Here is a 13608-nt window from a genome sequence, read left to right as displayed (position 1 = left end):
CATTCCTTCCCCAGTCCCCATCCAGGTGTAGGTGCCCCTGCCCCCTGACCCCCATGTATGTAGTTCACTCCCTATCAGGTTTTGGTTGTTACTTTTATTATTGACTATTTACATTTTTCATGTTGGTAATGGTTCAGGGTTAAATATATGGTAGCATTCAGCACCCCCTGTGTCCCTGATTACTGTGGGGGAAGGTGAGGGGCTGGGGGGTGTAGGGTGTGCACATGGGGGGGGGTGTAGGGCGTGCCTATGGGGAGGAGTGCAGGGATTAATAGTCCCCTCGGCTGAATGCCTTCCGAAGCACCTCCCAGATCTGGAGCCCATTATGGTCAAGCCACTGGTCGGGGGGCTGCAGCGGCGGCCAGCTCCACCATCCAGCCCTGGGGCAGGGTCCCTTCATGTGCCTCAATGAGGTTGTGGAGCGTGCAGCAGGAGGCCACGACCTGCGGGACGTTCTCCACCCCCACATTGAGGTGTGTGAGGAGACACCTGAATCGCGCCTTCAGATGGCCAGAAGCGCACTTGACGGGATACTGGGCCCATGTGAGCCAGGCGTTAAACAGCTCCTGGGAGGGTGTGGGGTGGCCCGTGTATAGGCACATCAACCAGGGCTGGAGTGGGTAGGCAGGGTCGCCCAAGAGGCAAAGAGGAATCATGACATCCCCAGTGTGGTGCTCGCACTGGGGCACGAATGTCCTGGCCTCCATCCTGCAGAACAGGGTGGAATTCTGCAGGATGTGTGCATCATGTTCCCTGCCCTGCTAACCGACATAAATGTCCGTGAACTTCCCACAGGCGTCCACCACAGCCTGGAGCATGATGGAGTGATACCGCTTGCGGCTGATGTATCGGATGCCACTGTGGTCCGGGGTCCTGATGGGGATATGTGTCCTGTCAATCGCCCTGAAGCACTGGGGGAACCCCAGTGCAGGGAAGCCTTCAACGACTGCATCCAGGTCCCTGATGCTCACCAGCCACTGCACCATCACACAGTTGATGGCCCTCAAGACGTGCAGGGGAATGGGCACACACAGAGGGGTCCCTGCCCCCTTCCCCTTCCACCCCATCCTTCCGTACCAGCCCCCCCGCTGCCTTCTGAGGGACTCCTCCGGCAGCAGCCATGCGGTATCCCTTCTGGGCTAGGCCTGCCGTCCCCCGCAGCCCTGCTCCCTCCCAATTGGAGCCTGGGGTCCCCAGAGCCCGCTGGCCCCCTCCCTCCTTCCCGCCGGTGGGGCAGGGTCTGGGACAGGGCTTACCTGGAGTCGGACAACTCTGACAGTGGATGTGTCCACCCCAAACTGCTGCCCAATGGATCGGTAGCTGTCCGGAGTGGCCAATTTCCAGATGGCGGTAGCCATACGCTTCTCTGGGGAGAGGGCTGGCCTCATCCAGGTACCCTGGCATCGTACCATGGGAGCGAGCGAGCCAGCTGCAGATCTTGAGGAAGGTCTCTTTCTTCATCTGCAGGTTCTGCAGCTGGCGGTTGTTGTCCCACTCCCCCATGACGACCCTGTCCCACCAGTCCATGCTGGTGGCTGGGTCCAGATGCACTGGACTGGTCGGAGGGGGACCGGCAGGGGTCGTGGGGGTTCAGGACCCACAGACCTGGTCCTCTGCCTCCACAAGAGGCTGAGGAGGGTGGCCAAGAGGATGGCTAACGTGCGGGTGAGGGCAAGTCTGCTGTTCTGTGGCTGCTGGGGGTCCATGCCTGCTGGTCTGCGGGCACTGGACAAGGACCTGGGTCTGGCTGGCTGGGCACAGAGTTGGCTGGCCTCAGCAGCGCTTGCAGGGAGGGGCTGTTTGGGTGGGGCCCTTTAAGGGGCCGTGTGGCCGGCAGCCCTGGAAGGGTTCCCTGGCTGTGCGACCCCATCCATGCTGTTTCCTGCCATGTTCTTCCGGAAGAGTGCCATTGCATGTGTAGATGCACTCATCTGGAAGACGGGGTGGCTCTTTCGAGGTCCTATTTGATGTGTAGAAGCACTCTTCTGGAAGATCTCTTCCAGAAGGTCGTCTTCTGGAAGAAGTGCCATGTGTAGAAATGGTCTTTGTGTGTGATGTACCACCAGTTTTGTCAGCACAGCTTGCTAGTGTAACTGTAGCCTTTGATTCTGGTACCCTCTCTAAAGCGTACCTAACTGAAGTTAAATGTAGAGTTATATTTATACTTAACATACTTTTCTACTCTTTTTGACCTTCTACCTATATCTAGTATTATAAGATATATGCAGAAGCCTAGTAAGATTAACAAAGGGAACAGGAACAAGGGTTTCCATTATATTTTAAGACTATACTATTTTCTAATTTTATAACTACACATAGCAAATCTGATTTGATTAAATATCTAAAAGTCCATATCTCTTCATATTTGTTGTGGCGTTTTATTTTATAGAAATATTTTTTCCTTTGCCAAACTGAAATTCGGAAAACTACATAATAGTGTATGAGTGTAATTGTATAACAGCTTTGCTAATCTGCAGTACGTTCATTGCCAAGTGAAATATCTGTGTTTTTTCTATATTCCACATATAACTTTTGCGAAAAAATAACTGATCATATAGTAATTAATTTGTGATACATTTCTGTAGTTTTATAGAGCAATGAACCTCTGCATTGAAAAGTTTCCTATGTCATAACTAATTCTAATTAAAGTAGTTATTGCTTGTTCATGTTTCAGTAAAGTATAAATATGATAGCAGACAGACATTTTATAACAGGAAGGTTCTGTACACCTCATGCAGATAATACTTTTTTGTTTAGAGGATCACTAATGAAGTAAACAGTGTGACTTAAAAATGATAGACTGGGAGAATCTTGTGAAATAATTATCTGATTTACTGGTTTCCCTCTCCTCAAATAAACATGAATGTAATTTAATAGATGGAGACCTTTTTAAAAAAACTGACTTGCATTTTTTCTCACAAATACAACAATTTGAGGCAAGCCATGCTCCAGGGATAGTACTGTGCTGTATAAACATATGCTGCTTTTCATAGCTGTCTGAATGATGCTGTTGGGTGCTTATGTATTTTTAAATGAGGACTGAGCCTTTCTATTTTTGCCATTGTGGTTAGTAACCCAGATTAAAGGTATAAAACTTACTGCAACAAGAAACAGTTCATACTGAAATCAATAATACAATCTCAGTATCTACAAAACTTTTAATTTTATTGCAATACTGTATATGTGCACTGTAAAGTTCTCCAGAACGCCATCTGTTTTTGCTCCATCTTGCCTAAGGGAGCTATAAAACTACTGAAGGAAATTGAAGTTAAGGAACAAGCATATGTTTTACAGAATCTCAGATCATTTGATTGAGGTTTGTAGTATCCCTGTGAAAAACAATAAAACCCTTTGTTGGACATTTTAGCTGCATCCTGTAGGAAAAGTATTACTATTCTATATTAGCAGTATTACTTTCTGAAATATTGCTTCACTCTGTATTATTCAACATAATAAATTATCTTACATATGGACTTGCACTGTTAAAATAGTCCATATCCATCTTTTAATTATTATTCTGTAAATAATAAAATTAAACTTCTTGAGAAAGAAAAAGTAGATGTTTATCAACTTTAAGGTACTTAGACAAGTACCCTCTAGAGAGGAACCTACTTTCCATCTCAGATTTTTATCTGAGAGGAAAAAACAACATTCAGACGAATAAAAGATGCTGATGGTTGATAGTTCTACTATCCCTAACGTTTTAAAAATATCTAGGGACATTATTAAAATAACCCTCTTCAGGAATATAATCTAAATAAGTCATACTAATAACACTGTAGCTTTAGGAAATAAATTCACAGTATTTTTCCTAAATATTGCTGGGGAGAAAGAGAAAGATATACATCATTTATTACAGTAAATCACGTTTTAAGAACATCTGCAAATACCAAAAATGTGCAGACTACTGATTTTCCTGTTAAACTCTTTGGGAAACCAAAGAAATGGATATCTTTGTTTGCCTTCCAGTATTTTTAAATCAGCTCAAAAATGCAAAATATGCTGCGCACAGGTTGCAATATGTAGCATGATACAGAATTTCTTTTCATACATAACTGACAAAACAAAAACAGAATGAACCAGCTAAATTAAAAATGTTGTTAGTGTGGGTACATTTGTTTTTCAAAAGATGGTGTAAATATCAAATTTTTAACATAGGTGTATGGGTGAAAAAAGTAGTAGCTTACAGAGCAGGGGTCAACAACCTTGTCAAGGCAGAGAGCTGAAATTAAACCTTTTGACCTCTATGTACTGTCTGATTGCCTGTGATACTTTTTAAAGTCACTAATAGTCCTATTTACAACAGTTTCATTAATGAATAAATTAAGATGCAGAGATTTACTGTGTAGTTGGTGGTTGGTAGCATTAGCTGGTCTTTTGTTAATATGCAGCTGACATGGCTTTGAGCAAGCTCCCAGCTTCATGAGGGAGGAGGAGTGAGGCTGAGCTGCTGCCTCACGAGCTGATGAAAATCAGCGCGAGTGCCAATCTTGACACCCATGCCAGGACTTGCTGACCCCTGCTAGAGAGTACAGTCATACTGTGAGATACACCCATTCGAGTTACAAGAATTCGACTTTATGAGGAGTTTCATTTAATACCTCTACTTCAGCTTAGGAGGCATTTCTTCACATTTACAAGGACCGATTTGCAGGCTGGCAACTCTGGTAGGCAAGCACTAAGGGGTTTGGAGTCGGCTGCGTTGGTCTTGACGAAGAGGCTGTGCAGGGGTGCGGCGGCGCCCTGCGAGAGGGCGGCAGTCTGGTGCGGGGAGGTAGACTCATCCGAGTCCCGGCAGTAGATCACGCCGCTCTGCGAGACGTGGATGCTGGGCGTGCAGCCCATCCCGGCCCCGCTGCTGCCACTCACCCCCCGGGCGGCTAGTGAGCCACCACCTCCCGCCCTGCACAGCTGTGCCTCGGGTGCTGCTGGCCGTCTGTGGCGCTCCCTCCTATTTAGCGCCTGGCTCGCCCGCTGCTGACGCCGGTGGGGCCTCTCTGCCGTGCAGCCCCACACGAGTGAGGCATCACCCCTCGCCAGCCAGGGGCCCCCTGTGCCTGCTTAGCTCCCCCCATGGCCAATCCCTGGCAGCACCCCCTCCCCACTTAACCTAAGCTGCACTCAGGCTGGGCTGCCTCCCTGTGCCCTGCTGTGCCCTGCCCATCCCCTTGCACTGGATTTAATGGGATTTGGTGGTGTTTTAGCATAAATGGGTGTACATTTTGGGGCTCAGGAATGCATAAAATTTTTTCCCATTGAAATTAATGGTAATTACATTTTTCGACTTCTGAGAATTCTCCCTAAGAGGGGTTTTTCAGGAGCGACTTACCCTTGTAAGGTGGGGGAAGACTGTATATTGGAATATGTCACCAGGGCAGGGGATGGAGGTCAGCTACAGCCAGTGGCTTCCAGTTACCAGCTGGGCTGTGTGTGCTCTCCTCACTGCTCAGAGACCAGATCCTAACTCCTAGCCCAGCTACTGCCTAAGCTCCCCACCCATGGTCCCTCTATTATTTTTGCATCCATTAGGTGGAATAAATTTTGTTATGTGCACCAAGGCACGTGCAGATATGCACCTCCCATAGAAACACATGGTGCTGGCTGTGGGTGCTCTGTGAATCAGGTGGGCGGCATCTGACTGTCTCCTGGGTGGCCACTCAAGAGCTCAGCTTACAGGGAACACTGGTGTCCCCCCCATCCTTTGTGTTGTCTACATGGAGGTTCCCCACAAAGACCTCTGATACTGCTTGGAGGCTCATGGCTCTCTGTTCATCACAGGGAGGTGAGCTGCTCACCATAGCATGCAGCTTCCCACCACCAAGAGCTGGACTGCCCTCACAGACTTTCCATTCCTTGGCACAGCCAGGCTCTTGGTGGGCAGCTCCACACCCAGAGCCTGGGTGGCTCCCAGCTTGCTGCAGCCACCAGGCTCCCCATGGGGAGCCAGGAGTTTGGAAACACCCCAGCTGTGTCTACACAGCAGAGCTATTTGGGTTGCCTTGGTTTCCCAAAATAGCTACTCCATGTCTGTGAAATGTGCCTGCTATTTTGAAATATTTTTCAAAAAAACAGGTGTGTTGTTTTGGCATCCCTGTAGTCCTTGTTGCAGGAGTAAGGGATGCTTTGAAATAGCACCTTATTTTGATATTTGGTGCTGTTTAGACAGTGCCAAATGCTGAAATATCCAGTTTTGAAATAAATTTGGAAAAAGATACATAATTTGCATATCTTATTTTGAGTTGAGGCTGCTGTGTAGTTGTAGCCCCACTGGGTTCCCCCTAGGAATCTCAAGGCAGCTGCTGAGCTCCCTCCAAGGAGCATGGAGCCCAGGGCACAGCCTAATACAGAGCAGGTTAGTTGCTGGGCTGCATCCACACAACAGCTCCTACCAAGAGCCTGGGAGCCACCTGGACTTTGGGCACAGTGCGGAGTGAAGGGTACCAGGGGCATCTGGAATCCTAGTGGGGAGTTGTGTGTGGAGCTGAGAGTCCAAGCTCTCGGCCTCTGATGTTGTTCCTCTGAAGTCAGTATAATTGCTCCTAAAGAGGATACACACCACCAAGAGAGGACATGACTCATCACAGTAATTACTGTGGTGTTTGTAAATTGGCATAACATAGGTTGACTTAGGGCACATTCATACTAGTTACCTAATTCATCCCTAAAATGGTTGGGGAAATTATAAGGATACTCTGAGATGTGTTGTGGACAGCCGTCAAAGTGACCATCAGACTGACTGCTTTGAGCATGGTAGCAGTTTTGTAGTGGCAGCAGTTACCAAGGAAGAAGAACCTTCTAAATATTTCTGTCTCTTTTTGAGCAGATCAGGTGGCACTTGTTAAGGTTTGTAACACTTTTCTTCGTACTGTCTGCAGTTGGTTTCTGGATTGTTTCCTCTTGTGCTGATCAGTATAAATGTCAAAGGAAAATAATGTTGTTTCAGAGTCCTTTCATCTAACACCTGATCAGCTTTTGCACAAAGACAGTCATTCCCCTGAAAGGGAAGTTCTTCAGTTGTATAATTATTGGTGGTTTCAGCTATATTATGGCATAGGATGAGCCTGAACATTCCCAGTGAAAGTAATGGGTATGATACGTCCTTTACTTAAGAGCGCTATAGGAGACAATTAAAGAGACACCTAAAATAAGACATCGTAGTGTCTTCCCAGAAACTAACACCATGTGGCAAAATGTTCCATGATGTGTTCTTTGATCCAGGTGGGCATGGATGTCTGCCAAAGAGAGAGGTGATTGTTCAGTCTATTTCAGTCAGTCATGAGGATGTATGACCGAATAACGTATAGAAAGGAACTCTAGGGCTGGTGCTGGTGAAAGAGGTTTGCGACAGTAAGAAAAAAGATGCATCAAAGAAAACTCCAGACTATCTTATCAACTTCTGCTTCCAGCTGGAACACCTTCAGAGCCCTGAACTTTGACTAGGTACTCAGGTCAAAAAAGTTTAATGATATTTTGGATTTTCATTGATATCTCTGAAGATTGAAGGCAGGAAGCTTAATGAATGGTGATTTCTGTAGCCATTGGTCTAGATCACTGATATTCAAAGCACAGTTGGTCGAGAGCCTAATTAGTGATCAGCATTACCCCTGAAGAGCTACAGTAGTGTAACTTTATTGTTTCATATACTGTAATACTATATATTCATTTTTAAATTGGGAAACGTGTGAGTGTGTGTATTATTACAGGGGAATTGGGGGGAATTTATGTTTTCAAGCTGTGACTATAAAGGGCTATACAAGATGGTGGAACTAACTACCAGAAAAGGTAAAAGTGACATCTAACCTCACTGCATTGACAATTAAATGCAAAACTCCTCTCCAGCTTAGCTTTGCCTCAGCTCGTTAACTAGATTGTGTGCGCACATACACCCACACACAAGCCAACCATAAATTATTTTTCTGTAGATAAGCAAGAGGAAAGAGGGAGAAACTTATTATATCTATCCTTAAATATTTGGGATACGTTCACATACCAGTATTACAGTGATGCTATCTAGATTCAATAAACTAGAAAGGCTTTAAAAACCTTTCCACAGAATGGTATTATTGCTCTTTCCAACTTAGTTGTCTCACTCTTCTGAACCAATGTCCTCATCCTTGAAACAGATTTATCTGAAAGTATACGTAATGTTTCATAAATATAATTAGAGAAGGAAATTTTTCTTATCTAATCATCTCCATTTGATATGTAATTTTCTGATCATTCATATCATTCAGTGCTTTTAAAAAGTTTTGCTTTCGAGATTTTTAATATCCTCTCCTACCCTATCTTATCCTAATGCCTTTTAAAAAGATACATGGTAAAAATATTCAGGAATTTTTTTTCTTTAACCAAAACTCAAACAGCAGCAGGAAAAATTCTGTAAAGGCTGCATTCATGAGCTATCTAAATTTTAAGAGTCAACATTCGCAGTAGATCCATCCTAAATAGACAATAATTATTTGCTTTCCCCAGGGACCCACTAGTCCTACATTTACTATGCTTTCTAGCTCTTACTTCAGATTATTTCTGAATTCCCTTGGGAGCCACTTTTGTGGAAGATTCCATTTGATTTCACAAGGCCTAAAGGGGAAAAAAACTTGGCATTGACCACAAATCTCACACATTAGGAACAATTTGTAAACCACAAACAGAGGCAGCTAGAGACCATCTCCAGAACAGGCTGCTCCTGTTAGTGCCATTGTCTGAAAAGGATTGGTTTGCCATTTCCCACATGACCTGCCTATGTGTAGAGAGATGTGAAATGCTAAAGACAAAAATGGTTTCTACAGAGTGAGTGGGAGCTTTCTTGTACAGAAAGGAAGGAAATACCTCTGTGGGATTTTATTTTTTTCCCTCTTCATCCAAAAAATACAAAGAGGCCCTCTGTCTTTAATGCGAATGTCAGCTTTAAATCTTTTAGGTTTGGATTAACTCGGCAAAAGAAAAAAATCTGACAGGCTTTCAAATATGACGCAGAAAAACTTTTTTTCTCAATTCGTGGTGTTCATTTGTAAAGCCAAAGGCTGGATGGACTGAATAGTAGGCGCCAGTTGTTGCTTCATTCATAGTTAGCATTACAATGGTCAGAATTAACATCCTAAGACCTACATTATCACTTTTGCTGTTTCACTAGGAAACATTTAATAGGGCAGCTAAAGCAAGTTCTTTGCTGTTATTCTAATCTAAAAATATTGTTAAAATTAATAATCTAAAGCAAAGATCATAGTCAGATCAAATCAGATTGTGAGGTTTTTTCCTTCCATTTTTGTTAAGGAAACTGTTCCTCTACATAACTTTAAAAGCTTTACAAAATATAGTTTTGATAGGCATTTCCTATTAGTATTGGCTTTAAGAATTGAGTGTGTCACCAAGCATATCAAGAGCCGTGGTTTGCTAATAATATCAAGTGACTTTTATGTGAATACATTTTCTCCATTTTGTTACAGACATCTAAGAAGGTCTTTTGGGTTGAATTGTAAAGTTATTTTAATCCTGGCATTATTGTTCAGAGTTTATTAGTCTGTTTATAGTAATTATTCTACCAAAAAAATAAAGTCCTCAGGGCAGCCTCAGTCACCGTAATAGCTTCTATATGGATACAAAACATAGACATGGACAAAAAAGTACATTTGCTGAGTTTGCAGTTTAGCTAACATTTTAAGTTTTGTGAAGTCTTTGTGAAAATAACTTGCTTGTTCTAGACCATATTACTACATACTAATCTGAAACAACTTTTAATTTGTATGTGCTAAAAAAAAAAAAGCATTTTAAGCTACTTACTCAAAATATCTTTATTTTTCTTGTAATTGCTTGTATTGATAAAATTTCAGTTTATTATTTCAGTTAGTTACTGCAAATTTAAGTTTTAGAAGCAATTCAACTTCAATAAATGTAATCAACGAATTCCACTGCCATTGTGTAGCAAAGTTATGGAAACTCTGTGAACTCTAATTACATTACAAAGAAATATTTAATATTCTAACTGCAAACAGCTGCTAAATTGTTGTGATCATAATACTTCTGACGTAGGTGCTTGGCAAGTGTTATGAAGGCAAATTGTTTATTTTATTACCTGAACAGAAAATATTGCTTGTTTCCTCCTGACCCTTTGGTTGAAACAGGTGTGCAGAAACAAGTTAATAAACATGCACAGTAGAAAATCTGATTTCAAAAAGTGTGTTGCTAAGAACATTTTAATTTTGCAGTAACCTGCTTTATTTTAAAACTTTTGTTTGCTATGTTAAAGAATTACAAAAAAAACAGTGAAAGCATATGTAATTTCTCATTATTTTTGCAGGTCAGAATGATAAACCGTTATTTAAACAGTAGTATTTGATAGTTGGTACTGTTGGGAGATTGTTTATACTTTTTTATGGAAGCTATGTAACAAGATAGTTTTAAGGACAAATATCTTTTTTGGTATCTAGTATCTTACACTAAGGTTGACAACAAATAGAAGTGTTTCCCAGAAGATGTTCTCAAAGATTTAGCAGTATTTTAAATTGCTATATTTTATTTTAATGGTATTCTTTCCCTGTATTACAAATGTGGTGGTGTAAAGCCTAGTATCTGGGGGTGGGGTGTTTATTTTTGTTTTTAAATAACTGAATTTTTTGAACTTTCCATTAAGATTTTAACATGAATAGCATTTACTTACATATGAAGTATTTGAAGGACTTCCACCCAGGATACGTAAGGACAACTACTGTAAATGAGGTTTGAAGAATTGGGACCAATAATTTTTATATTGCATTAGAGAGCCTTCCTAAGTTTTGGTTAAAGTTGATTTCGATACATTGAGCCAAACAAATGCTGAGATGCCTGCATGTTATTTTGCTATTTTTTATAACAGTATCATTTTTGTGGTTTATCTATCCAGGTAGTTATGTTGTTCAGCTCTGGAGTCTTTTGGATGGGTCTGTTATGTATTCCTGTGACAGCTTTGCTTTTTGATGTTGTATACAAAGTGTAAGTATAGAACAGTTAAAATTTAAAGGGAAGATTATAGCCAAGATTTAATTTTTCTAAATATTGGCCAGTTTGCTTCAGAAAATATCAACAGTTTTGTTGATCCTTTCAAATTCTGTATTGTTTTGTTTATAGTTCACAAATCTTGGCAAAAATGTAGCACTACTTTATTTGTTTTTAAATACCTCATGAATCTGAACTTTTAACTGATGACTTATATTGTTTGTATTTAGGATAAAACCTGATGAAGTATATGGTTTTGAACTGGTGCTTCCTGAACATTTCCCTTTCAAAATTTAAGTTAAAATCACTTGGTAAAAATGAATTTGTAATTTCTATTTTAGAGCCTTGAAAAAGACATACTATGTTTTCAGCAAGAGTAAATCTGAAAGCATTTTATATTGCAGAATCAAGAGAGCTGTTTTTAAGACACTGGTAGATGAAGTTCAGGAATTGGAAGCAAACTCTCAAGATCCAGGAGCAGTTGTGCATGGCAAGAGGTACTATACAATGCCTGTTGATTGTGATTTGTTTAAGAAAATAATGTCTTGTTGTTGAATGTTCATAGTCAAATTATACAAACTGTCAAGACACTAAGACTCTGATCTTGCAGTAAGATACAAGCAAACAGACATTTGCATCCACAGGCATGAGACTCTGCAGGTACAAGTATCCATTTTCTTGGAAGTTTGGGGGCCTAAGGAATTATTTACAAAAGGTTTTCAACGGAGTTTGTTCATTTGTGGCTAAACCAAGTTCTGCCAGATTTTGTGTAGTTATTTTGGATTAAACCAGATTGTAAGAGAACCTGGTTTTAAAATCACTTTTGCTGCTTTAGCAGTGTTGACAATTGAGACAAAACCAGCTATGACTTGGTTTATTCACAGCTGTATTTATAAACTTTGCCTAAAAGCAATTGTTAAGCTTAGTCAAAAGCCTTTCATATAAAGGACCTAAAGGAAAACGGCAAAATCTCTGCACAGTTTGCTGACGTTAAAGAAACCAAATTGACTTATGTATGTAACACCAATCCAAAGAACCTCTGTCTTACTTCATATATTAAGTCAAGGAAAGGAAAATGCACTAGACAAACCTAAAACAGACAGGAAATAAATCAAACTTAAATCTCCACAAAGTGCACTCCCCCAGCTGCTTGCAGTCTTCCCTCTGCCAGGCATGTACACTTGTAAAGGAAGAAGGAATATTATTTCAGGAAACTTGAAGAAATAAAAGGTTATTCAAAAGTTCAAGAAGAATAGCAAAGAATAATACTGAAGAAACTGAAAAGAACAGACAAGGACATTTTGCTGCAGTAGCAGAAAGAATGATGAAAGGAGTACCTTTGGCAAAGGTCTGGAAGAGAGTAAATCAGTGTGCCTCTTTTGCTGCTGAGTCCAGCAGCACTGTTCCTGTCTCTCCTGTGTTCCCATACTGCTGGTCTCAGTTCAGTTGTCTGGGAAACAGACACCTCTCCATCACACTGATTCTACTTCCAGGTCCCCGATGCTTGTTATAGCTCAGGTGAACCTCACTGTGCTTTCAGAGACTAGCGCTCATTTTGCCCTATTTCAGCATGTGGTTTATATCAACTAGTGTTTTGCTGGGAAGAGTTTCATTCCTTCCATCCAGTTAACCGTATCGTCCTCAAAGTACATCTCTTGTGTCCAGAAAATATTTTCTTTTTCTGCTTCTGTTATTGGGGGTAGTATTTTTTGCATATAGATGCATTTTCTTTTATCACTGAAGATTGTCATAAATGCATAAGAATGCTTTAGAGCCACCTTAGAATCTAGTTCATCCGTGAGCTTACATTAATCTTAAGAAGAGCTCAAGAAAAGACTTCAGGAAATTGTTTCACCAGTTGCAAAGATACCTCACTGGCCCCATTCATCCTCCAGACAAGTTTAGTTTTTTGGTTTAATATTTTCTTGTTCTGATATGGTGCCTTAATTCTGACTGCAGAGCTGTTCCTTGTATCAATATCTACTCATATTACATGTGAAAATGTCATTCTAGGTAGAAGAAACTCTAAGAAAATAGCAGTCAGGAGTCTCTGATCTGGTGAACCAACCTGCTTAGCTCTGCAGAGCGTTTCATTAACAATTTTACAGTGAACCATTTTAATAACCAACAGTAAATCTCCTGTGTTGTAGCAGCCTATACACACCTGACATCTTTACAGAACAAGTGGTTAAATAGAGAGGAATACTTAAATATCAACAGACTAAACGTTAAAATCCTCATTTTTCACTGAATTTGGTTCTAGTTCATTCAGAAAATACTATCATGATTGCAATAAAGGGACAAAAAATGCTGCTTTTATTAGATACACATTAGCCACACTAAAATGGACAAAAAATGAATCTCTGAACTGTCAGAGTAATCATCATATCCAAGAAATTCAATTTTAATTGGTTCAACCGTGCCAGAGGGAATGTAGCCTTAATCAACAGATCTTTCACCAGATTTGGAGCATGTGGAGAACTTCAATACATAGTCTTGTTTGTCATGATCCACAACTGGTGAACGCTCTTTTAAGAGGTATTGGGATCTATTAAAAATAGAACATGATATATTTTATGTTCTTTACAACCTGGCCTGTAACTTTCTGTCTTTTCCTCTTAGTCCCATGGTCATGTG

General features: G+C 41.3%; 1 protein-coding gene across 6 annotated transcripts in view; it reads left to right on the top strand.

The window, feature by feature from the left end:
* Positions 1-13608, top strand: part of ATP8A1 (ATPase phospholipid transporting 8A1) — a 186859-nt gene that overhangs the window by 154843 nt on the left and 18408 nt on the right. For all 6 annotated transcript variants that reach the window (XM_074992696.1, XM_074992695.1, XM_074992691.1 and 3 more), the window contains 2 exons: positions 10880-10968; positions 11376-11468. In XM_074992696.1, coding sequence (XP_074848797.1) covers positions 10880-10968; positions 11376-11468 — 182 coding nt within the window. The remainder of the gene's footprint in view (positions 1-10879; positions 10969-11375; positions 11469-13608) is intronic.

The sequence above is a fragment of the Carettochelys insculpta genome, chromosome 4 (assembly GCF_033958435.1).
Source record: "Carettochelys insculpta isolate YL-2023 chromosome 4, ASM3395843v1, whole genome shotgun sequence".
Lineage (NCBI taxonomy): Eukaryota > Metazoa > Chordata > Testudines > Carettochelyidae > Carettochelys > Carettochelys insculpta.
Note: the sequence above shows the minus strand (reverse complement) of the source record. Positions and strands in the feature narration are given on the sequence as shown.